The sequence below is a fragment of the Mya arenaria genome, chromosome 1 (genome assembly GCF_026914265.1).
Source record: "Mya arenaria isolate MELC-2E11 chromosome 1, ASM2691426v1".
Classification (NCBI taxonomy): Eukaryota; Metazoa; Mollusca; class Bivalvia; order Myida; family Myidae; genus Mya; species Mya arenaria.
Genome location: NC_069122.1, coordinates 22,421,515 through 22,447,016, shown reverse-complemented (window position 1 = coordinate 22,447,016; position 25,502 = coordinate 22,421,515). Strand labels below are relative to the sequence as shown.

General features: G+C 38.6%; 1 protein-coding gene across 4 annotated transcripts in view; it reads left to right on the top strand.

The window, feature by feature from the left end:
* LOC128232845 (uncharacterized) overlaps positions 1 to 25,502 on the top strand; it is a 383,378-nt gene that overhangs the window by 176,936 nt on the left and 180,940 nt on the right. For all 4 annotated transcript variants that reach the window (XM_052946615.1, XM_052946639.1, XM_052946631.1 and 1 more), the window contains one exon: positions 13,690 to 13,849. In XM_052946615.1, coding sequence (XP_052802575.1) covers positions 13,690 to 13,849 — 160 coding nt within the window. The remainder of the gene's footprint in view (positions 1 to 13,689; positions 13,850 to 25,502) is intronic.

Here is a 25,502-nt window from a genome sequence, read left to right as displayed (position 1 = left end):
TTTCTTGAAAATCTAAAAATATACATTTTATGAAATTTATGAAAATCAAAGCTTACAAAATGACAGCACTGTACAGTACACCTTAATATTATCAGAGTGAGTTGATAACGGTGGCCATAGAAGGCAATAAAGATGGCCATTGTTGACAATAAATAATACATATTGATTACAGCTGCTCAGCCCTTTTGTCATCTCTATGGCGTGCCAAGGACATGGACAGGATAGCTGTCACTCGGTTGTCATTACATAGAAGGCTTGCAGGAATTGTCTCACATCAGAGGATGAAAATGTATTGTTTAAGAAATGAAGGGGAAGGAGGGGGCCAGAAGGGGTCTTGTGGTTGCAACTGACCCGTACAAACCTGGATGAGTCCAGTATGGTCAACAGCCTTATAGGGGACAGAAATATTCATTTGATTGTAAGCAGATGACAGGGCTTGCAGAAAATTTAATGCCTCTTAATACGATTAAAACAAAACTTTAAAAAGACAAGAGTCATCAGGTGTTCGTTGAATTTTGTTTAAAAAGATGCCATCATTTTTGATAGTACAAAGGACTTAAATGCTTTTTATAATGACCGATGCACCTTTAATATTACAGCATAACTTTATTGATACCATTTGTGAATTTCAAATGAAGCTTCATTTAATTGCTTGTGTATAATGGCAGACTTTATTGACTGGTTATCAATTTCTTGTGGAGAGCCCATCTCTATAAGTGCCTTAACAATGAAGCAGTCTCTGTTTCCTTGGTAACAAATAGTAAACAATCACTCATCAATTTTGCCTTGTAGTAAATGATCCTAATAGTATTAAAGTAATCTGTAAGAAGTTCCTCTGTTTCTTGTATGTAATGATTATAACTTGGTATTGAACTCTATAACTATGCAGTATTCTAAAAATCTGAAAATGAAAAAAGATAATAATGTAAATTAGGTCACAATTTTTGTGAATATAGATCCATCAAAATTATTTATATTCTTTCTTGTTGAATAAATTTTCTATGAATGACTTGCAATATAAACCCTGTTTTTATGACAAATATTTACACCAGGGGAAAATAAACCCACAAATGCAAATTGGCTCTTGTGGTATTTTCGGGACACATTAATATGGCAATTCAAAAAAATGAATATTTTCAGTTTGTGTTAGAAAAAATGCATAAATTGTATTGATAAAGCTTTAACATAAACAACTTATCAATATATTTATACCCCCTACAAATGAAGTCTGAAGGGGCTATATTGGAGTCGCCCTGTGGTCGGTCGGTCGGTTTGTCGGTCGGTCCGTTGCAATTTACCTTGTCCGGAGCATAACTTACAAACTACTGGATGGAATTGGATTAAACTTCATACAATGATAGAGCATAATGAGGGGAAGTGCAGTGTACAATAACCATAACTCTATTCTTGTTTATTACTGAGTTATTGCCCTTTGTTACTTTTTTTTGTCGGGAGTATAACTTGAAAAGTACTGGATGGAATTGGAACTTCATACAATCGTAAAGCACAATGAGAAAAGTGCAGTGTTCAAGAACCATAACTATATTTCAGCTAATTACAGAGTTGAAAACTATTGGATGGAATTTAATAAAACTTGATACAGTGATAGATCTTAATGAGACGGAGTGCAGTGTACAGGAACCGCAATTCTATTTCAGCCAATTACAGAGTTACTGACCTTTGTTATTTTTTCTTGTCCGGAGCATAACTTGAAAACTATTGGATGGAATTTAATAAAACTTCAAACAGTGATAGATCTTAATGAGAGGGAGTGCAGTGTGCAGCAAGCGCAATTCTATTTCAGCCAATTACAGAGTTACTGACCTTCGTTACTTTTTCTTGTCCGGAGCATAACTTGAAAATTATTGGATGGAATTTAATAAAACTTCAAACAGTGATACATCATAATGAGGGAAAGTGCAGTGTACAGGAACTGCAATTCTATTTCAGTCAATTACAGTGTTATTGCCCTTTGTTACTTTTTACTTGTCGGGAGCATAACTTGAAAACTACCGGATGGAATGTAATAAAACTTTATACAATGGTACAGCACGATGAGAAGGAGTTCAGTGTGTTCATGAATCGGTACACCATTTTAGCAAATTACAGAGTTATTGCCTTTTTCTGTGTTTTTTGGTCAAACTTTTGTTCGGACAGTAACATGAAAACTACTAGATGGAATTTCATAAAATTTCATACAATGATAAATCATAATAAGAGGCGGCGTTCGGGGGTATTAATCACCTTCAGTGATAGCTCTAGTTATATTTGATTATATTTTGCATTTCGCTTAAGTAAGTCAACAACCATCCAGTAGAAAATTTAGAGATACTTAGATATAGAAGTCCTGTTTCTTTTCATTCATTTATTGCTAGAGCGTTAGAAAAATGTTACATAATAATTGTTTACATTTATTTAACTGTTTTGAAAATTATTTAAAAAATATATATAAGAACAGAGGATGTTTTCAAAATTTATAACTTCACTAGTTCATTGTAAATACTAAATTGAGGGCGGTAGCAATTGACTTATTGCCTATTGAAAGGTTTTCGCACTGACCAGTTTGATACTTGAATATGAGCCTCAAATGAGACCAAATAGCTGAACGCGAATTTATAAGTTGCTTTTTAGAAACAATTTGCGCAGGTATTTTGAAAAAACATTTCAATAGCTAAATAATTATGTTTTTATAAAAAAATGTTCTGCCTATAATTTTGTAATTATGGTGAAAATTTAATGAAAAACCCTGCCAAAATCAAAATACCTCCGAGCAAAATTGCCTCTGAGGGTGAATTTACCGAAGTGTGTATTTGGGTTTATATGCACATATTTGCCCCTTGGGTATAATCTGCATATAATATGTTAAAACACATTGCAAGGTTGTTTCTTCTGTCAAGTTTTGTGAACTAAATAAATATGATAGGCGCTGATAAGTACAGTATGATAGAAATGGCCCTATAACTTCACATAATGATGGATAAAGATGCTAAGAAATAGCCCTGAAAGTTTGTTATGATAGATATGGAACTATGAAGTACAATATGATAGATATGGCACTATGAAGAACAATATGATAGATATGGCACTATGAAGTACAATATGATAGATATGGCACTATAAAGTACAGTATGATAGATATGGCACTTTTAAGTACAATATGATAGATATGGCACTATGAAGTACAATATGATGGATATGGAACTATGATATACAATATGATAGAAATGGCACCATGAAGTACAATATGATAGATATGGCGCAATGAAATACAATATGATAGAAATGGCACTATGAAGTACAATATGATAGATATGGCACTATGAAGTACAATATGATAGATATGGCACCATGAAGTACAAAATGATAGATATGGCACTATGAAGTACAATATGATGGATATGGAACTATGAAGTACAATATGATAGATATGGCACCATGAAGTACAATATGATAGATATGGCACCATGAAGTACAATATGATATAAATGGCACTATGAAGTACAATATGATAGATATGGCACTATGAAGTACAATATGATAGATATGGAACTATGAAGTACTATATGATAGATTTTGCCATAATTTTGACAGATATGGCTGTATAGGGTATAAAATATAAAAAATATGGCTTTGTGAAGTACAAATTGATAGATATGAACAGGGCTTCTTAAATTTTGGAACCTTAGTCGGTTTGGACCTGGCGTCAACCCCCCCCCCCCCCCCCCCCCCTCCAAAAAGACCTGTTCAAAAGTCTGATTATATAGAAATGTCACACATTTTCGCGATGTGTATTCTGTCAATATTTTTTCGCGATGTGGCATTTCGTAAGATGGCTCCAGAACCGTCATCAGATAGTAATTGATACAAACTTACTTTCAAATGAGTTTCTCATTGAGTTCTGCGGCGTTTTTAACAAGAAACGCTGCGATCGTTAATAACTGCGGCCGGTGGAAAGCGGTCAGACGACAAAAAGTGAAACGGCATTATGATTTATTTGCATATTGCTACAACAGTGGGTCTACATTCAACTGATAATCTTGAATAATCATATATATCATATAATCGGGGCATCTAGCTATAAGATTGATATCGACAACGAAATTTTCATAACAGTGTATAAAAATGACGTAAGCGACGCACTCAGCTTTCAGACTCTGTAGTTAATCAAGCGTGTCGCTGTCAATATCCTATAGAACAAGGTTAATAAATTCAGAATTTTAATGCTTTCCTGGATTAACAATGACAATTGTATTTGATCAACAACAAAGCAGATTGCTATGTGAAAATATGGACCCATTTTAACACCTAAGCAGGATAGCTGCAAGCGCATTAATTACATGAGATTTGTTTGAGTCTTCTGCTAATTATGCCCCCCTTCGAAGAAGAGGGGTATATTGCTTTGCACAGGCATGTTGGTATGTCGGTCGGTCGGTCCGTCGGTAGACCAAAGCTTGTCCGAGTGATAACTCAACAATCCCTGGACGTATGGTCATCAAACTTCACATGAAGGTTGGGGCTGACCAGTAGATGACCCCTATTGATTTTGGGGGTCATCGGGTCAAAGGTCAAGGTCACAGTGACCTTTAATGTTAAAATAATTTTAAAGCTTGTCCCAGTGATAACTCAACAATGCCTGCACCCATGGCCCTCAAACTTGACATGGAGGTTGGGCCTGACCAGTAGTTGACCCCTATTGTTTTTGGGGGTCATCAGGCCAAAGGTCAAGGTCACAGTGACCTTGAATGGTAAAAGGTTGTCCGAGTGATAACGTTACAATGCCTGCACCCATGGCCCTCAAACTTGTCATGGAGGTTGGGCCTGACCAGTAGTTGACCCCTATTGTTTTTGGGGGTCATCAGGCCAAAGGTCAAGGTCACAGTGACCTTGAATGGTAAAAGGTTGTCCGAGTGATAACGTGACAATGCCTGCACCCATGGCCCTCAAACTTGACTTGGAGGTTGGGCCTGACCAGTAGTTGACCCCTATTGTTTTTGGGGGTCATCAGGCCAAAGGTCAAGGTCACAGTGACCTTGAATGGTAAAAGGTTGTCAGAGTGATAACGTGACAATGCCTGCACCCATGGCCCTCAAACTTGACTTGGAGGTTGGGCCTGACCAGTAGCTGACCCCTGTTGTTTTTTGGGCTCAATGGGTCAATGGTCAAGGTCACAGTGACCTTTAATGGTAAAAGGTTGTTCATGTGATAACTCAACAATGCCTGCACCCATGGCCCTCAAACTTGACTTGGAGGTTGGGCCTGACCAGTAGATGACCCCTATTGTTTTTGGGGGTCATCAGGCCAAAGGTCAAGGTCACAGTGACCTTGAATGGTAAAAGGTTGTCAGAGTGATAACGTGACAATGCCTGCACCCATGGCCCTCAAACTTGACTTGGAGGTTGGGCCTGACCAGTAGCTGACCCCTGTTGTTTTTTGGGCTCAATGGGTCAATGGTCAAGGCCACAGTGACCTTTAATGGTAAAAGGTTGTTCATGTGATAACTCAACAATGCCTGCACCCATGGCCCTCAAACTTGACTTGGAGGTTGGGCCTGACCAGTAGATGACCCCTATTGTTTTGGGGGGTCATTGGGCCAAAGGTCGAGGTCACAGTGACCTTGAATGGTAAAAGGTTGTCCGATTGATAACTCAACAATGCCTGCACCCATGGCCCGCAAATTTGACTTGGAGAATTGGCCTGACCAGGAGATGACCCCTATGGTTTTTGGGGGTCATATGGCCAAAGGTCAAGGTCACAGTGACCTGGAATGGTAAAAGGTTGTCCGAGTGATAACTCAACAATGCCTGCACCCATGGCCCTCAAACTTGATTTGGAGATTGAGCCTGCCCAGAAGATTGTCCCTATTAATTTTAGGGGTCATTGGGCCAAAGGTCAAGGTCACAGTGACCTTGAATGATAAAAGGTTGTCCAAGTGATAACTCAACAATGCCTGCACCCATGGCCCTCAAACTTGACATGGAGGTTGGGCCTGACCAGTAGATGACCCCTATTGATTTTAGGGGTCAAAGGTCAAGGTCACAGTGACCTTGAAAGCAAACTCGACAATTCTTGGACCTATGGTCATCAAACTTGACATGAAGGTTGGGCCTGCCCAGTAGATGACCCCTATCGACTTTGGGGGTCATCAGGCCAAGGTCAATGTCACAGTAACCTTTAACACAAAAAAGTTAACAAATCTTCCCCCACTGATTTCTCAACAATGCCTGAACCTATGATCATTTAACTTGACATGGATGTTAAGCCTGACCAGTAGATCACCCTTATTGATTTTAGGATTCATAGAGCCAAAGGTCAAGGTCACAGTGATTTTGAATGGTAAAAGGTTGTCAGAGTGATAACTCAACAATGCCTGAACCCATGGCCTTCAAACTTGACTTGGAGTTGCATCTGACTTGTAGATGACCCCTTATGATTTAAAAGGTCAAAGGTCAAGGTCACAGTGACCTTGAACGAAAAAAACTTGTCTTGTGATAACTTGACAATGCCTGCACCCATGGCCCTCAAACTTGACATTTAGGTTTCTGGTGACCAGCTGATGACTCTGGATTTTGAGTTCATAGAGTCAAAGGTCATGACGGTCATAACACACTTTATCCTCACACTTTAATGGTCATAATCTTAAAACAGCAACAAATCAGCTGTCATTTCGGTCCATGCATATTTCATTCAATTGTCCATTTAATCCTGACAACAGGGCGCTCAGGGGGGGGGGGCATAATGTTTGACAAACATCTCTTGTTTAAGTTTTAAGTTTCACACGTGATTGGACCGATTGCAAGCGTCGGCTAATTAACAGAATCTGATATCGAGTGTTCAGCCTAGCGGAAAAAGCAGCTGGTCTGATGGTAACTAGGACACTTTTATTGAGTGTAATTTTGAATGTGTGAATGACCCAATAATGTTTGTGTATTACAATTTCTACAATCTTACTGATTTAGGCAATTTGGACCGAAATTATTTTAAATGAGATCATTTTGGACCAATTTTTTCGAAACTTTTTGAAACTGAAATCGGTCTGGCTTTGTCAAAATCGGTCCAGACCGGCAAATTGCCAGTTTTTAGAAGCCTTGGATATGAAGTACAATAATTTTGATAGATATGCATGGCACTATGAAGTACAAAATCATAGATTTTTTAAAATAACAATAGTTTAAATACAGCTATTATTTTTTGCATTCTAGCATCGAAAAAGTTTTGAATGCTTGGGGTAACTTTTCTTGTTTCCACAAAAGACATTTAAAAGAAACAAGTATTGAACCTAGTCTAATTTAAGGTCACGTCAATGCATGAACACTTTCAACCTTTTTGCTAGTATTATAAAATGTCCTTGGTTTTTCCATGTATATGCTGTGATGCTGTTTTTCCACTGATGTAATCTTTTAAAAGTGATTTCTTCAGAAATATAAAACCATTATCAGCGCATTGTCTTGAAACTGCAGACAGGCACCTCAAGTGTAACAGTAATATCATTTCAAAGGACAGAAAAAATTGTCACATTCATACTGGAAAAATTGAAATGCGTAGGCCATAACCAAGTTTTGATCTGTGAATTCACTTAAGTTAGGTGATGCAAACTGGGAAACACACTTTGGATGTGTGGCTGTATTATGTCAATCTATTTTAAATATTTTCAGATAAATCCTGGTCCGTTACCCAGAATATTTATCCAATCTGCATTCACAATTCTCTTGATTAATCCATCATTGTAAAATATTTTATTTATTTTGCTATGGCAACCAATTTACTATATGGTCATTTGTTCTGCTAGGTTAGCCATTCATTTGAATTGTCCATGATTTTTCTGTCAAAAATGTGTCCCATTAGCTGAGGGCTTGTTTCCATGGCAACAATGAGATGGATTTGTTATATCAATTTGGTTTTGTCATGGTATATAGACATGAGGCAAACTAATATAATGAAAGAAGGATGAAATATGATCACAACAGAATTGGCAATAGATTCTTCCAGTCTCAATTTCAGGAAATGAAGGGTTGAAATTTTCCAGTTGCTAATGCTTTTTATGCATCTCTAAAGAGCCAAGAATGAAAATACCTATCAAAGCAATGGAATATATTTATCAGGAAATTGCATGAAAATAATTTCCATTTCAGGATAGACCACAGCTTTTATTGCAGCTATTATTAGAATAGTTTTTGATACTTGAACAAAAATCTCTCAAAAAGTTGATAACATTTGAGTTCTTGGTAGTTCAGTCACATGCACATTCATGTACAATAAACAAAAAGTTGCTTTTCAATTTGTTCGCAAAAATAGGTTGTCAATTTCAGTGGAAGGGAGACATTGGACGGAAATGAGGCGAGTTATGGATGGTTTAACAATATGCCTTGTTTTTCTTCTGTATTTGCATGATTTCCCGTGTGGTTTGATGGAAAAAACCTCCTTATTGGGCACTGATTTACTTCATTTACATTCGTTTTCCCGTAATTTCACTACTTCAGTGATTTCTAATGCTACATTTGCCTTGGTCTTATTTACATGAATGTGATTTGTTTGTCATAATGGGCTGTTGAAAGGTATGAACTGCTTCCAAGGAGACACTAACATGTCTTACGTCAATAAATAAATACAGAGTTAAGATGCAACTGTGCTAACTAATATTTTAAGTTTTGTCAGTACTTGCATTCACATCATAATAATAAAAAGTGTTTCTGTTGATAATGTGTGGCACTGCAAAATGATTCAGATATAAAATTCTCTATCCTCTAAGTTCAGATCACCTATGTAATTGGACAGGGAAGTTTTTAAGGGAGACAATGATGGCAATACCATTGAGTTGGTCCAAAAACTGTTATTAAAGTTGCATTGTAAAGGTTTACTGTTTACATTAGCTGTAGATCAAAGTTGACAGTTTCTTCCAGATCAGAGACCTGGGGAAGATAGCAGTCTTTATTGATCTAGGAAGATCTCTATTTCAACCAAACATACAATGCTCTTGAAATTCTCTCTGAGACATAAACTTGACTTTTGAGGCATTTTATGCCTTCAGTTGACATTGTAAAAGGTTTTGGGACTTGAACAAAATGAGACATTAAAAGGATCAAGTTTCTGAAATATATTCTGTTTGGTATTTCTTTTCCTTTTCATGTTTTAAATGACACAGAAACATTGCAAAGCATTAGAGTAATACTTCTTGTTTTGTTTCTTGTTAAATATTTGTGTTGAAGTTATCACATTTTCAGTTTGATGTTGACTTGGAAAACTAGTTGCAGAAAGTTTTCATTTTAATGAGGTCTATAGAAGTCGTGTTACCAGTCTCGTCCCGAAAATATTTTTATGTTGTATGTGCAGGTCTTATCCTACACAGAAATTTTAGGGAGAAGTGAGATCGGGGTGGGAAAATTTTGAGATATTAGATGTCAAATGGTGGGTTCTGGTGTGTCCTGGACAACTTTTCTATGCATTCAAATAGATGTTGTTCTTGTTTTAAAATGGTCATACTGGTTGTTTTTAGTTGGTATTAATTTGTTGTATTTACCTTTAAAAAATATATAAAACAATGCAAGTTTCAAACATTTTATTTCATGCAAACCTATCATGCACACATAAATATATCAGAATTTAAATACTGCATAAATAAATCAAATAAGCTTAAATACAAACAGAACTAGCTTATATCAAACAACATGACATCAATTGTAAAAAAAACAAAAACTAGTCAATATATCATCACTGAAACTCCTCCTTGGGGAGCTCCCGCTTGGCCAGGTGGAAGGCAGTCTTAAGGAGCTTGACCCCAAGCTCATCATCCTTGGACAGTTTGGCCAGTACGATTTTCTTCATGGGCTCCTCGGACCGCAGAACTGTGTTCTCTAAGACGGCCTTGTGCTGATTGGCTGAAAATACACACAATATTTCACATAAAAAGTTTGTACCAACTGAAATTATTTTGATAATTTGACTTTTTGAATGATATCTTATTTGGACTGTCGATCATGTCATCACTTTCAACATCGTCAGCTTTACGTTTCAGGCCTGGGAAATCTTGCAGAAGCCACGTAGAAAGGAAACAGAATGCAAAATATCTCATATAGAATATTGATGTGAACCAATCGAAGAAAAAATAATGAAAGCATTTCTGAAATAAAAACAACAAACCTGGAATAGTGATTCGCACTTGCCCTTCTCACTAACTTCGCCGTTATCACACCCAGTTAAATTCATTTGTCATCAGTGCACATCTTTTAAACCGTTATTGTCATAAAGTATAAATCCTAATTAGCACTAATTGACATTTACAAACAACGGCATGTGTAAATAATAATCCCTTACAATTTTATTACATCAATGATGTAGTGCATGTACACAAAATCAATGGTGCAGACACGTGCCTTGATTGAATAAAACAAGCTTTTTCATTGGCCGAAGTCAATGGAGCAAATTTACTAAGTTGAAACACGATTGGCTGTTTGTCAATCGCACTGACAGGCGGGAGGCGGAGTTGCTCTGTTTTGACAAGCAGTAGTTCTAAACGATGTCGAGTGTATTTGAGAGCGATATCGCTTTTTTGATCTCTGAAAAAATCGCGAAGTTGACAACGCTTTGATCTTAGAAAATAGCGAAGTCGCCGCGGACAGGGCGACTTAATCGCCCAAGTCGCCTGGAAGGATGAGCCCTGGTATGTGGCTCCAAATGTATTTCACCTGAAAGTTTATAGGTATGTTGGGCAGCATGAGCCCTTGTACATCAACAATTTCTGTCACATAGCTTGTGCTAAGCAAGTTAAGGCCCTTCACTTACTTAATAGTCAGATTTGTTTGTGTCACATGTTGCACCAAAATAATTCATCTAAACACATGAAAAGTCATGTATGTTTGTGAGCATGGACTGTTGTGCACTTACCATTTTTTTCACACTTGCTTACAAGCTTTATGGCCCTAAGACATAGTAAAAAAGGATATAAAAAACATTATTGCACATACACTTATGAAACTTTATAGGTATGTTGGTCAGCATGGGGTGTTGTAAATCTGCCATTTCACTTGGGCTAACAAGAGTTATAGCCCTTAACTTTATAAAATGGTATGAAAAAGCTGCTTAATACATGTTGCATTCAGCACCGTAAGTATTGCACATACACACACTCATGAAACTGCATATATACTGCAGGGATGTTGGACAGCATGTTGTTGTTTTTTACACATGACATTTCTTTAACATTTTACTCTTATAAAAAGAAAACAAATGTCTGGAAAATCTTGTGTTGCCAGCACCTCCAAAGGTATTGCACTTAACTCATGAAACTTATATATGGTGCTGCACCAAAATTGTTTTAACTACACACATGAAACTTCATAGTTATGTTGGTCAGCAATGGGGTGATGTGAACCTTCAATTAAAAAAAATGCATTAACAATCTTGTTTGGCATGCATCTCAAAGTACTGCACTTACACTCATGAAACTTTAACAAGCATTATGGCCCTTTAATTATCAAAAGATGGTCTCAAAAATCTTGTGTCCTTGTAGTTCCAGAAGTATTGCACCTACACACATATAACTTTGTAGGAACATTGGTCAGCATTGATTGTTGTGCACCTCCCTTTTCTTTTATGATTACTGACAAGCGTTGAGACCCTTGACTTGGTACAAAAATGGTCTAAAATAATGGTGTCAAATGTAGCACCAAAGCTATTTCACTTACTTATGATATATAGTTAATAGGAATGACATTCGTGATAGGCTGTTGTGCAACTATGATTTATTTAATGCACCTATGATTTATTTAACATTTCACTCCTTTAAAATTTGTATCAACTAAACATTCACCTATTTCTGTTTGGAGGCTGGGTCTGGGGTAATCATTATGACTTGTAGTCTTGGCTGGAGTTTATTAATTAAAGCTGTCTAACTGATAACCATTACTGTGTAGAAGAAGAAACGTTCCAGATTATTTATATAAACATGGCAACAGATGTTAAAATCTCTGCAATTTTCCATTAAAACTCGGCCAACATTGGAGAATGGATTTTTATTGTTACGCTGAAGTGTCTCCTTAAATGGAAACTTCTCAAGTTTCAGAAACGCGGACCGGGAAGCTTGGTTGTTGTGTTCGTAAGTGATCCAGGCTGGTCAATGGTTGTCCGGATATGGAGATTGGGGCTCGTTTCCTTCAAGCTGTGGTTTTGTTCCCCGACGTTCAATAATCATTGTTTGTACTGAGGGCGATTGTTGCAGGAATTGATGCAAAAATTACACAATATTGTTTCATTTTCCAATAAAGTTTATTGTTGTCAGACTCACTGTTGACATCACTTTTTGCAATAAAATATTTTTTGTTCCACGCATTTTCTATCTGCAAACCCAGCCTTTCCTTTTGTTCAAATATCACAGGTGGAGTTTTAAGTAACAAACACGTTCCATTTTGAATATTTATTCAACTATGAAGCCCCATTTTTTTAATTATGAAAGCATTAGGCCATTCATGGCCAGGGAAATAAGGAACATAAAAGGTACTTTAATTGTAATTATTGTTGGCAACATAAATCTAGTAAAGAGAAGTGTACAATATCAATTGTTAATTTTACCAACAGTCTGTATCAAATGGTTTTGTCACAAGATGATTGAAATTCTGATCAGGTCGTCAACTTGAAATCAATCTGTGTATCACATTTCTCAACCTTGAATACATTAACATGTGTAACTGTCCAAGCATTTAATTGAGATTAAGCATTTAGAAACTTGTCCTTTCATTGCTATGCCATTAAAATTGTCCTGCCAACCCTAATTTAACAGCAAATTGAAGCTAGGGTTTCCCATTAAGGTGTAACTTGTTGCTGTGGTGGTTAACATTGTCTTGTTCAATCTAGGCCTGTCATTTCTTCTTTTTGCAGTCTCTGCACTTTTATTTCATGCCACTTTACATTTTTCTCCTCAATGTCCTTTCATTTACCCTATTGTGTGTCCACTCTGGTTGTTTTGTTGAGGCTGAATCAAGCCTAAGGGGTATGGTATTGTTACCAGGAAGATTTCATCACAAAGATGTGCCGCTGTGAATGTTCACCCTCACAGTTCACGCTGGTACATAATGGTTCACAATGGTACAGGAGGTTCAACATCAGTATTATGTTGACTGCTCAATCCTGTAAATTTATTAAACTTTATAATTCCACTATGTTTGCTTGTGTGTGTCCATAAAATGTGGATCTTGGATTAGGGTGGATCTGGGACTCGGGGTGAATCTGGGACTAGGGTGGATCCTGGATTATATATATAATTGTCGTTCTGCTTTATGTTTTTCCAATGGAGAATAACTAAAGTGCAAAATAATCAAGTTTTAAAATGATATTTTAATCAGTTGACATATAACCTTTAAAGCTGAAACTGGAAATGAAACACAAACTCAATTGACAGCCTGCTGCAGGTGCGTTGTTAGGTTCAGTATACAATGTTGTACATTAATGGAGACAAAAACACAATGTTGTACATGTACAGCCACAAATATAATCATGTACATGACAGAATACAAGGCTGCACAATAGTGGGAAAGCTCTGTTTGATCGAATGTCGTTACAGAATGACACATTGTAGGGAAATTATGTTATCTAGCGATAGATTGATGGCAAGCACAGGCACTGCCCAATATATAGATTTTTCTTGCTAGACCTTTTTATTCAGGAATCAGTGGCTGAGCACTGTGCTTGTATGATTTTCAGTTAACGTTTATATTGACATCTTGGATGCCCTGCTTGCGAAGACATCAGTTTGCCTCACTGAAGTAAAGGTTGTGCCAAAATCGGAGATGCTGTTGGACACGCTTCAAGGATGGACTGACACCTTGCCAGAACTCACACTGTTGACCGAAGCACAGCTCATGTAAGTGGCAGTGTTCTTGTGCTATTGTTAAATCAGTAGTTCAGTAGTGTTGTGTTCATATGTAATAAACAAATGCTACATCATTGTATGTTTCCATATGCTACATTAAAATGTATGAAAAAAGTGTGCTTAGTGGAACTAGTAAACCTATATAATGTTTTAAGGCATGAATAAAGCTGATAGTTAACAATCTCACTATATATATATTCATATATGTTTGTATGGATTAATGTAGTTGTGTTATAAGATTTAAATGATAGTATTTCATTACAAGTGTTCATCTTGTGGGGGTTTTGGTGATCAACAATGAAAGGAAACTCATTAAATATCACTAGGTTTAGAGTCTGCTCTTGGCTGACAAAGGTCAGATTACTGAAGTAAAGATCTGCATTGTTAAAGATAGAGGAATTTCGTCTTATTAGCAACCCAGCTAGGCGGATGAAACGTGGGCAAATATGGGCAATCTCTGTATAGCTAGTGTAAACTAAAAGTTGTATCAAGTTTGTCACATTTCTGACTTGGCTTGTTTGAAGGAGGATTTTCTGATCACCAAAGCCGTACAGCAACTGGCTTGGAAAACAGAAGAAATTAATTATGCTGAAAAGATCCCCTCTTAATTTTAAAACTTGACTGTGTACAGAATGCTGAAGGTTACTGTATTGTGATGTAAAATTCTTGCAACTATGATAAAAAGTTGAAGGTGACTCATAATATTCGTACAAAAGAATATGTTTTTATTCTTTTTAATAGAGTTTTCCAGTGTACTCTGAATTTGGTGTTTGCACTTTAATATTTGTGGACCAATGGCAGACAAGGATTTGTCCACTTTTCTGTAGCTCAATTTCACATTGATGGACTCTGTTGATGGAGACTAAACCTGTATGTATAGGTTATTGTTTATTCAAAAGTCTGTGTTCAGTGAACCATTTTATTGATTAACACTCCAGGGGGTTTATACAGCTATGATGCAGCCAACACTATTGGTTGATTGGTCATTCCCGGGCCTTCCTCTCTGCCTATGGTCTAGGGGATGGTTAACTGTGACAAGGGTAATGGCTATCTAATATTTATGCCCCCTTTTGAAAAAAGTGGGGTATATTGTTTTGCACATGTCGGTCGGTCGGTCGGTCGGTCTGTCTGTCTGTCGGTCGGTCGGTCGGTCGGAATACCAAATGGTTTCCGATCAATAACTTGAGAACGCTTTGACCGAGGGACCTCATACTTGGTATGTGTATTGGTCATCACCAGCAGATGAACCCTATTGATTTTGAGGTCAGTGGGTCAAAGGTCAAGGTCAGTGTGACCTTTACATGAAAAACGGTTTCCGATCAATAACTTGAGAACGCTTTGACCCAGGAACCTCATACTTGGTAGGTGTATTGGTCATGACCAGCAGATGAACCCTATTGATTTTGAGGTCAGTGGGTCAAAGGTCAAGGTCAGTGTGACCTTAACATGAAAAACGGTTTCCGATCAATAACTTGAGAACGCTTTGACCCAGGGACCTCATACTAGGTAGGCTTATTGGTCATGACCAGCAGATGAACCCTATTGATTTTGAGGTCAGTGGGTCAAAGGTCAAGGTCAGTGTGACCTTTACATGAAAAACGGTTTCCGATCAATAACTTGAGAACGCTTTGACCCAGGAACCTCATACTTGGTAGGTGTATTGGTCATGACCAGCAGATGAACCCTATTGATTTTGAGGTCAAAGGTCAAGGTCAGTGTGACCTTAACATGAAAAACGGTTTCCGATCAATAACTTGAGAACGCTTTGACCCAGGGACCTCATACTAGGTAGGCTTATTGGTCATGACCAGCAGATGAACCCTATTGATTTTGAGGTCAGTGGGTCAAAGGTCAAGGTCAGTGTGACTGTAAGCTGAAAAAAGGTTTTCTGATTGTCCATATTTTATTTTCTTATATAGTAGACAGTAGAAATTTATATGTCACTAAATGCATGAGTTGAAGTATCAGTTTTCAGTGAACATCTAGTTTAATTATGCCCCCCTTCGAAGCAGAGGGGTTATATAATTGCTTTGCACATGTCGGTCGGTCTGTTGGAAGACCAAAGCTTGTCCGAGTGATAACTCAACAATTCCCGGACCTATGGTCATCAAACTTGACATGAAGATTAGGTATGACCAGTAGATGACCTGCCTCATATGCATCCAATGACAAATCAGCTGTCATTTCAGTCCATGCATATTTCATTCAATTGTCCAAATATTTCTGGCAACTTGGCGCTCAGGGGGCATAATGTTTGACAAACATCTCTTGTTTTTACTCATACATGACTGACCATTGAATTTAGTGGATTTTAAAAAAGGTAGCTGATTGGGGAAAAATGTCACTGTGTTACTTAGCATGTGGGGTTCTCATAAATACTGGAGCCCAGCATGTTTAATATGGCATTTACTGTTATTGAAAATATCCCCTTACTTCTTAGAGCACTGTTATGGAAGTATGACACTTATGTCTCACACAATGGTCAGACACAATACAGCACTGTTATGGAAGTATGACACTTATGTCTCACACAATGGTCAGACACAATATTGCTGAGATCCTCTATTTCATGTAAAATGCTTAAACTGAATTTGAACACATACCTGGGGTTCTTCCAAGAAACAGATTCACAGTGACATGGTTGTCCAAGACTCAACTCTGTCTGTAAAGATAAATAAAATACATGTATTTCAAAGAACTCCAATTCAGAAGGAATCAAAGTTTGAAAATAAGTTTTATTGTCTTTAACTGAGGTTTGTTGATTAATTGTAAACCTCCAGTTTGGGCTATTATAATTTACACCAATTCTATATTTACATTAATTTTAGTCTAAATTTATATTATAAATAAACTAGAGGATGCAGTTCATTGTTATTTCAGGGAAATCTGAGTGAGTCATATAACTTTATGTGCCATAATCTTTCTTTAATGAATTCTTTTCCTGGATTAAATGGAGCCTGAAATATCCATTAATACACATTGGAAAATATTTCCTAATTAATGGTTCAATATTAATTTTCTCCATAAAACAGTTACAAAAATATTTATGTTGCATGCCAGTTGGTCATAAAGCACAATTATTGGAATATTGTTGACTGTTTACAATCCTCAGCACCATTTAAGTAGTTGTGTGTTTAATTTTGCGGGGATTTAACCAAGATAATTACAATCTTCATGCACTCACTCAGAACCCGGGCACGAGAAAATTTATTGTCTTAAAGGGGAATTAGACATGGTTTCGTCTTTGAGTAAGAAGCTGTTTTATAATCAAGTTGGTTTTTGAATTTTGTAATGGATAAAGATAGTTAGTATGACCTTACAAAAACAAAATTCATGCAACTTAATTTTGTGACAGTACCGGTACATACTTAATCTTTTTTAGTGGTCTACATTATATTGAGTTAACTACCAACTAACTGGGCTAGCCACAGTTCATATCTACTGCTTCACCTGATCAAAAATGGCTGACTGCTGATTTACTTATATAAATGATTGGAAATCTTGAGAGATACTGCCTTCTCTTTGGACAAAATATAATGTGGCCCTCTGATAGAGGTAAATCAATATAACAGTCATACCATATCCCTCCGGCGGGGGTGAAAAATATCCCTAATTTTGATTCCTCAGTGTACCAGGGGGGGAATATCCCCCGCATTGTTTTACAAACATTTTACAAGAGGGTTGAATTTTAGCAGCAATTTTACATACATGTCCATTGCCATTTTTCGGAAAATGACTAAGTGAAACCACAGTCTGTGAGTGAAACTGAATTTAAACAAAAAACTGAGAAGAAAATGACTATGAATTACAATAATTATATAAAAAATAAAATTAATAAATGCCATGAGGAAACATGATTATTAACTTGTTCAAGAAGCGATAAATTTATTTGTAATAATGATCTGAAGGGCAAATGAATATGACAATTTGGGAAATGTAAGAAATGAATAATATTTATTATGCCCACCTTCGAAGAAGAGGGGTATATTGCATTGCACAGGCATGTCGGTCGGTCGGTCGATCCGTCGGTAGACCAAAGCTTGTCCGAGTGATAACTCAACAATTCCTGGACGTATGGTCATCAAACTTGACATGAAGGTTGGGCCTGACCAGTAGATGACCCCTATTGATTTTAGGGCTCATCGGGTCAAAGATCAAGGTCACAGTGACCTTTAATAGTATAATAATTTTAAAGATTGTCCGAGTGATAACTCAACAATGCCTAGACCTATGGTCATCAAACTTGATATGGAAGTTGGGCCTGACCATTAGATGACCTCTATTTTTTTTGGGGGTCATCGGGCCAACGGTCAAGGTCACAGTGACCTTGAATGGTAAAAGGATGTCCGAGCGATAACTCGATAATGCCTGCACCCTTGGCCCTCATTCTTGACTTGGAGGTTGGGCCTGACCAGTAGCTGACCCCTATAGTTTTTGGGGCTCATAGGGTCAAAGATCAATGTCATAGTGACATTGAATGGTAAAAGGTTGTCCGAGTGATAACTCAACAATGCCTGCACCCATGGCCCTCATAATTGACTTGGAGGTTGGGCCTGACCAGTAGATGAACCCTTTTGTTTTTGGGGGTCATTGGGCCAAAGGTCAAGGTCACAGTGACCTTGAATGGTAAAAGGTTGTCCATGTGATAACTCGACAATGCCTACACCCATGGCCCTCAAACTTGACTTGGAGGTTGGGCCTGACCAGTAGATGGACCCTTTTGTTTTTGGGGGTCATTGGACCAAAGGTCAAGGTCACAGTGACCTTGAATGGTAAAAGGTTGTCCATGTGATAACTCGACAATGCCTACACCCATGGCCCTCAAACTTGACTTAGAGGTTGGGCCTGACCAGTAGAATACCCCTATTGTTTTGGGGGGTCATCGGGCCAAAGGTCAAGGTCACAGTGACCTTGAATGGTAAAAGGTTGTCTGTGTCATTACTCGACAATGCCTGCACCTATGGCCCTCAAACTTGACTTGGAGGTTGGGCCTGACCAGTAGATGACCCCTATTGTTTTTGGGGGTCATCGGGCCAAAGATCAAGGTCACAGTGACCTTGAATGGTAAAAGGTTGTCTGAGTGATAACTCGACAATGCCTGCACCCACGGCCATCAAACTTGAATTGGAGGTTGGGCCTGACCAGTAGATGGCCCCTATTGATTTTAGGGGTCATTGGGCCAAAGGTCAAGGTAACAGTGACTTTGAACGATAAAAGGTTGCCCGAGTGATAACTCAACAATGCCTGCGCCCATGGCCCTCAAACTTGACTTGGAGGTTGGGCCTGACCAATAGATGACCCCTATTGATTTAAGGGGTCAGAGGTCAAGGTCACAGTGACCTTGAAAGCAAACTCGACAATTCCTGGACCTATGGTTATCAAACTTGACATGAAGGTTGGGCCTGACCAGTAGATGACCCCTCTTGACTTTGGGGGTCATCAGGTCAAGGTCACAGTAACCTTTAACGCAAAAAAGTTAACAAATCTTCTCCCAGTGATATCTCAACAATGCCTGAATCTATGATCATCAAACTTGACATGTAAGTTGGGCCTGACCAGGAGATGACCCTTATTGATTTTAGGAGTCATTGGGTCAAAGGTCAGGTTCACAGTGACCTTGAATGCGAAAATGTTTCAAGTGATAATTGGACAATGCCTGCACCCATGGCCCTCAAACTTGACTTGGAGTTGTGTCTGACCTGTAGATGACCCCTTATGATTTAAGGGGTCATTGGATCAAAGGTCAAGGTTACAGTGACCTTGAACGAAAAATGCTTGTCTGTGTGATAACTTGTCAATGCCTGCACCCATGGCCCTCAAACTTAACATTTAGATTTTTGGTGACCAGCTGATGACTACTATGGATTTTGAGGTCAAAGGTCATGGTCATAACACACTCCATCCTCAAACTTTGAATGGTCATAATCTTAAAACTGCCTCAACGGCATACAATGTTAGCGACAAATCAGCTGTCATTTCGGTCCATGCATATTTCATTCAATTGTCCATATAATCCTGACAACATGGCGCTCAGGGGGGCATAATGTTTGACAAACATCTCTTGTTCCATTTCCTTTAAGTCTGAAAGTCATCATTTCTGATGGTTAGCAGAATTGTTAATTAAAGAGTTAAATAGAAGCATAAAAAAATACTTCTGGATGTACAAAAGAAAAAAAACTTGATGATTGATCAAAATCCCCTGGTCTAATGTCTAAATCCCCTATCCCCTGGTCTAATGTCAAAATCCCCTGAAATTCAACACAAAAACGATAGTTATAGGAAGGGAGATAATTCATGATGCTGTATAAAGATATGTTTTTTTAACCAGGTTTTCAACGAGAAAGGATAAAACATAAAGCTTAGAACGCGGTAGAGCAGGCGTCAAACATTGGTTTCCGTCCAATAACATAAGAAAGCATTGATGGATAGTGATGAAAGAGAAGAGCTAGATTGGGATTGCTATGGGGGGGGGGTCAAAGTCACTGAAAAATGGTTTCCGCCGAATAACTTAAAATAGATTTGATGGATAGTGATGAACGTTGCAGAAGGTTGAAGGTCGGACACAACTGTTCTGTTATTCAGGTCTTCAGTTGCAGAAGGTTGAAGGTCGGACACACCTGTTCTGTTGTTCAGGTCTTCAGTTGCAGACGGTTGAAGGTCTGACACAACTGTTCTGTTATTCAGGTCTTCAGTTGCAGAAGGTTGAAGGTCGGACACAACTGTTCTGTTATTCAGGTCTTCAGTTGCAGAAGGTTGAAGGTCGGACACAACTGTTCTGTTATTCAGGTCTTCAGTTGCAGACGGTTGAAGGTCGGACACAACTGTTCTGTTATTCAGGTCTTCAGTTGCAGAAGGTTGAAGGTCGGACACACCTGTTCTGTTATTCAGGTCTTCAGTTGCAGTCGGTTGAAGGTTGGACACAAATGTTCTGTTATTCAGGTCTTCAGTTGCAGAAGGTTGAAGGTCGGACACAACTATCTGTTATTCAGGTCTGAGTTGCAGACAATTGAAGGTCTGACACAACAGTTCTGTTATTCAGGTCTGAGTTGCAGACGGTTGAAGGTCTGACACAACTGTTCTGTTATTCAGGTCTTCAGTTGCAGAAGGTTGAAGGTCTGACACAACTGTTCTGTTATTTAGGTCTTCAGTTGCAGACAATTAAAGGTTGGACACAACTGTTCTGTTATTCAGGTCTTCAGTTGCAGACAGTTGAAGGTCTGACACAACTGTTCTGTTATTCAGGTCTTCAGTTGCAGACGGTTGAAGTCGGACACAACTGTTCTGTTATTCAGGTCTTCAGTTGCAGACGGTTGAAGGTCAGACACACCTGTTCTGTTATTCAGGTCTGAGTTGCAGAACATTGAAGGTTGGACACAAAGGTCTGAGTTGCAGACAATTGAAGGTCAGACACAACTGTTCTGTTATTCAGGTCTGAGTTGCAGACGGTTGAAGGTCGGACACAACTGTTCTGTTATTCAGGTCTGAGTTGCAGACGGTTGAAGGTCTGACACAACTGTTCTGTTATTCAGGTCTTCAGTTGAAGAAGGTTGAAGGTCGGACACAACTGTTCTGTTATTCAGGTCTTCAGTTGCAGAAGGTTGAAGGTCGGACACAACTGTTCTGTTATTCAGGTCTGAGTTGCAGATGGTTGAAGGTCTGACACAACTGTTTTGTTATTCATGTCTTCAGTTGCAGAAGGTTGAAGGTCGGACACAACTGTTCTGTAATTCAGGTCTTCAGTTGCAGAAGGTTGAAGGTCGGACACAACTGTTCTGTTATTCAGGTCTGAGTTGCAGACGGTTGAAGGTCTGACACAACTATTCTGTTATTCAGGTCTTCAGTTGCAGAAGTTTGAAGGTCGGACACAACTGTTCTGTTATTCAGGTCTTCAGTTGCAGAAGGTTGAAGGTCGGACACAACTGTTCTGTTATTCAGGTCTTCAGTTGCAGAAGGTTGAAGGTCTGACACAACTATTCTGTTATTCAGGTCTTCAGTTGCAGACGGTTGAAGGTCTGACACAACTGTTCTGTTATTCAGGTCTTCAGTTGCAGAAGGTTGAAGGTCGGACACAACTGTTCTGTTATTCAGGTCTTCAGTTGCAGACGGTTGAAGGTCGGACACAACTGTTCTGTTATTCAGGTCTTCAGTTGCAGACGGTTGAAGTCGGACACAACTGTTCTGTTATTCAGGTCTTCAGTTGCAGAAGGTTGAAGGTCTGACACAACTGTTCTGTTATTCAGGTCTTCAGTTGCAGACGGTTGAAGTCGGACACAACTGTTCTGTTATTCAGGTCTTCAGTTGCAGACAGTTGAAGGTCGGACACAACTGTTCTGTAATTCAGGTCTGAGTTCCAGAACATTGAAGGTTGGACACAAAGGTCTGAGTTGCAGACAATTGAAGGTCAGACGCAACTGTTCTGTTATTCAGGTCTGGGTTACAGACAATTGAAGGTCGGCCACAACTGTTCTGTTCTTGAGGTCTAAGTTTCAGACAATTGAACATCTGACACAACTGTTCTGTAATTCAGGTCTGAGTTGCAGACAATTGAACATCTGACACAACTGTTCTGTTATTCAGGTCTGGGTTACAGACAATTGAAGGTCGGCCACAACTGTTCTGTTATTGAGGTCTAAGTTTCAGACAATTGAACATCTGACACAACTGTTCTGTAATTTAGGTCTGAGTTGCAGACAATTGAAGGTTGGACACAACAGTTCTGTAATTTAGGTCTGAGTTGCAGACAATTGAAGGTCAGACACAACAGTTCTGTAATTTAGGTCTGAGTTGCAGACAATTGAAGGTTGGACACAACTGTTCTGTTATTTAGGTCTGAGTTGCAGACAATTGAAGGTCGGACACAACAGTTCTGTTCTTTAGGTCTGAGTTGCCGATAATTGAAGGTCTGACACAACTGTTCTGTTATTCAGGTCTTCAGTTGCAGACAATTGAAGGTCTGACACAACTGTTCTGTTATTCAGGTCTTCAGTTGCAGACGGTTGAAGTCGGACACAACTGTTCTGTAATTCAGGTCTTCAGTTGCAGACGGTTGAAGGTCGGACACAACTGTTCTGTTATTCAGGTCTTCAGTTGCAGAAGGTTGAAGGTCGGACACAACTGTTCTGTTATTCAGGTCTTCAGTTGCAGACGGTTGAAGGTGGGACACAACTGTTCTGTTATTCAGGTCTTCAGTTGCAGAAGGTTGAAGGTCAGACACAACTGTTCTGTTATTCAGGTCTTAAGTTGCAGACGGTTGAAGTCGGACACAACTGTTCTGTAATTCAGGTCTTCAGTTGCAGACGGTTGAAGGTCGGACACAACTGTTCTGTTATTCAGGTCTTCAGTTGCAGACGGTTGAAGGTCGGACACAACTGTTCTGTTATTTAGGTCTGAGTTGCAGAACATTGAAGGTCAGACACAACAGTTCTGTTATTCAGGTCTGAGTTGCAGAACATTGAAGGTCAGACACAACAGTTCTGTTATTTAGGTCTGAGTTGCCGACAATTGAAGGTCGGACGCAACTGTTCTGTTCTTCAGGTCTGAGTTGCAGAACATTGAAGGTCAGACACAACAGTTTGTTATTCAGGTCTGAGTTGCAGAACATTGAAGGTCAGACACAACAGTTCTGTAATTTAGGTCTGAGTTGCAGACAATTGAAGGTTGGACACAACTGTTCTGTTATTCAGGTCTGAGTTGCAGAACATTGAAGGTCAGACACAACAGTTCTGTAATTTAGGTCTGAGTTGCAGACAATTGAAGGTTGGACACAACTGTTCTGTTATTTAGGTCTGAGTTGCAGACAATTGAAGGTTGGACACAACTGTTCTGTTATTTAGGTCTGAGTTGCAGAACATTGAAGGTCAGACACAACAGTTCTGTTATTCAGGTCTTGGTTGCAAACATTTTTCAGACAGTTGAAGGTCAGACACAACAGTTCTGTTATTCAGGTCTGAGTTGCAGACAGTTTGCAGACAGTTTAAGATCCGACAAAGCTTTGGATGTGCAATCAATATTTCTGGTTTAATTATGGCAACATTGATACAGCAATATCCATGTTCAGAGGCTTAACTGCTGTATAAATTGCAATAATGATCAATTGATGAATAATTTGCATGTTCATGACTTATAAGTTACATCAGTTGTGGTCAAAGTATTTAATGTAACTTAATTTGCGGTCATCATTTATTTGAAATATATTAGGATTTCTTGGATCACAGGGGGACAATAAAATTGATAATGCAGGGTTCGAATTTGAATTTGAGGAGCACTCCCAAAATTTTGCGAGTGCTTTTTGAAGCAACTCGCAAAATGAAAAATCAACTTGCAATGTTATTATTTGCTTAATTCCCTGATAATATTGTCTAATTACAGTAGAAATTTACACCTAAGACATATTATGAATATTAAAAAGTATCAATCTTGAGTGACTCGACTACTAGAACTTTAAGATGGCTTATATTTTTTGGGGGGTACGGAAAGACTCATCAGATGCTGGCCGCGTTGTGATAACAAAGCTGTCCAATAATTTGACATTGTTCACTTTGTATATTTTCCCTCGCCATAGGGAAATACCCCTTCGGAAAGCACGCTGGCTTCAGATTCCATTAAGTCTATAAGTATTAAAAACAATAACATTATAAATTTAAAAGAAATAAAGCAACAGTAAACGTAGCGTGGATGCTTTGAACCATGAAATATATCGATCGACGAAGTCTATTCACTTTGACAGTTGGGCGGAAATATATTCAAAGGTTGCTGGGGTTTACAATTTAGTGCGCGAAAGCGCTAAATTTAGCCATTGATTGAGCTAGGTGATTACGTCATTTGTATTCATTATGTATAGTGCAGGCCTCGGAGCATCCTGGAAAGATTCGAAATAAAACTTGGCCTTTTCCGTATTTGTTCTATTTTTTAAAACTTACTAGAGCGTTACTCCATACTGTCTTCTTTATACTGGTATTTTAAACATGCCACTTATAGGCTGTTTACACTCAACTATGTAGCGGAGTTACGTTCATGTTTATTATGCCCCCTTTTGAAAAAAGTGGGGTATATTGTTTTGCACATGTCGGTCGGTCGGTCGGTCGGTCTGTCTGTCTGTCTGTCGGTCGGTCGGAATACCAAATGGTTTCCGATCAATAACTTGAGAACGCTTTGACCGAGGGACCTCATACTTGGTATGTGTATTGGTCATCACCAGCAGATGAACCCTATTGATTTTGAGGTCAGTGGGTCAAAGGTCAAGGTCAGTGTGACCTTTACATGAAAAACGGTTTCCGATCAATAACTTGAGAACGCTTTGACCCAGGAACCTCATACTTGGTAGGTGTATTGGTCATGACCAGCAGATGAACCCTATTGATTTTGAGGTCAGTGGGTCAAAGGTCAAGGTCAGTGTGACCTTAACATGAAAAACGGTTTCCGATCAATAACTTGAGAACGCTTTGACCCAGGGACCTCATACTAGGTAGGCTTATTGGTCATGACCAGCAGATGAACCCTATTGATTTTGAGGTCAGTGGGTCAAAGGTCAAGGTCAGTGTGACCTTTACATGAAAAACGGTTTCCGATCAATAACTTGAGAACGCTTTGACCCAGGAACCTCATACTTGGTAGGTGTATTGGTCATGACCAGCAGATGAACCCT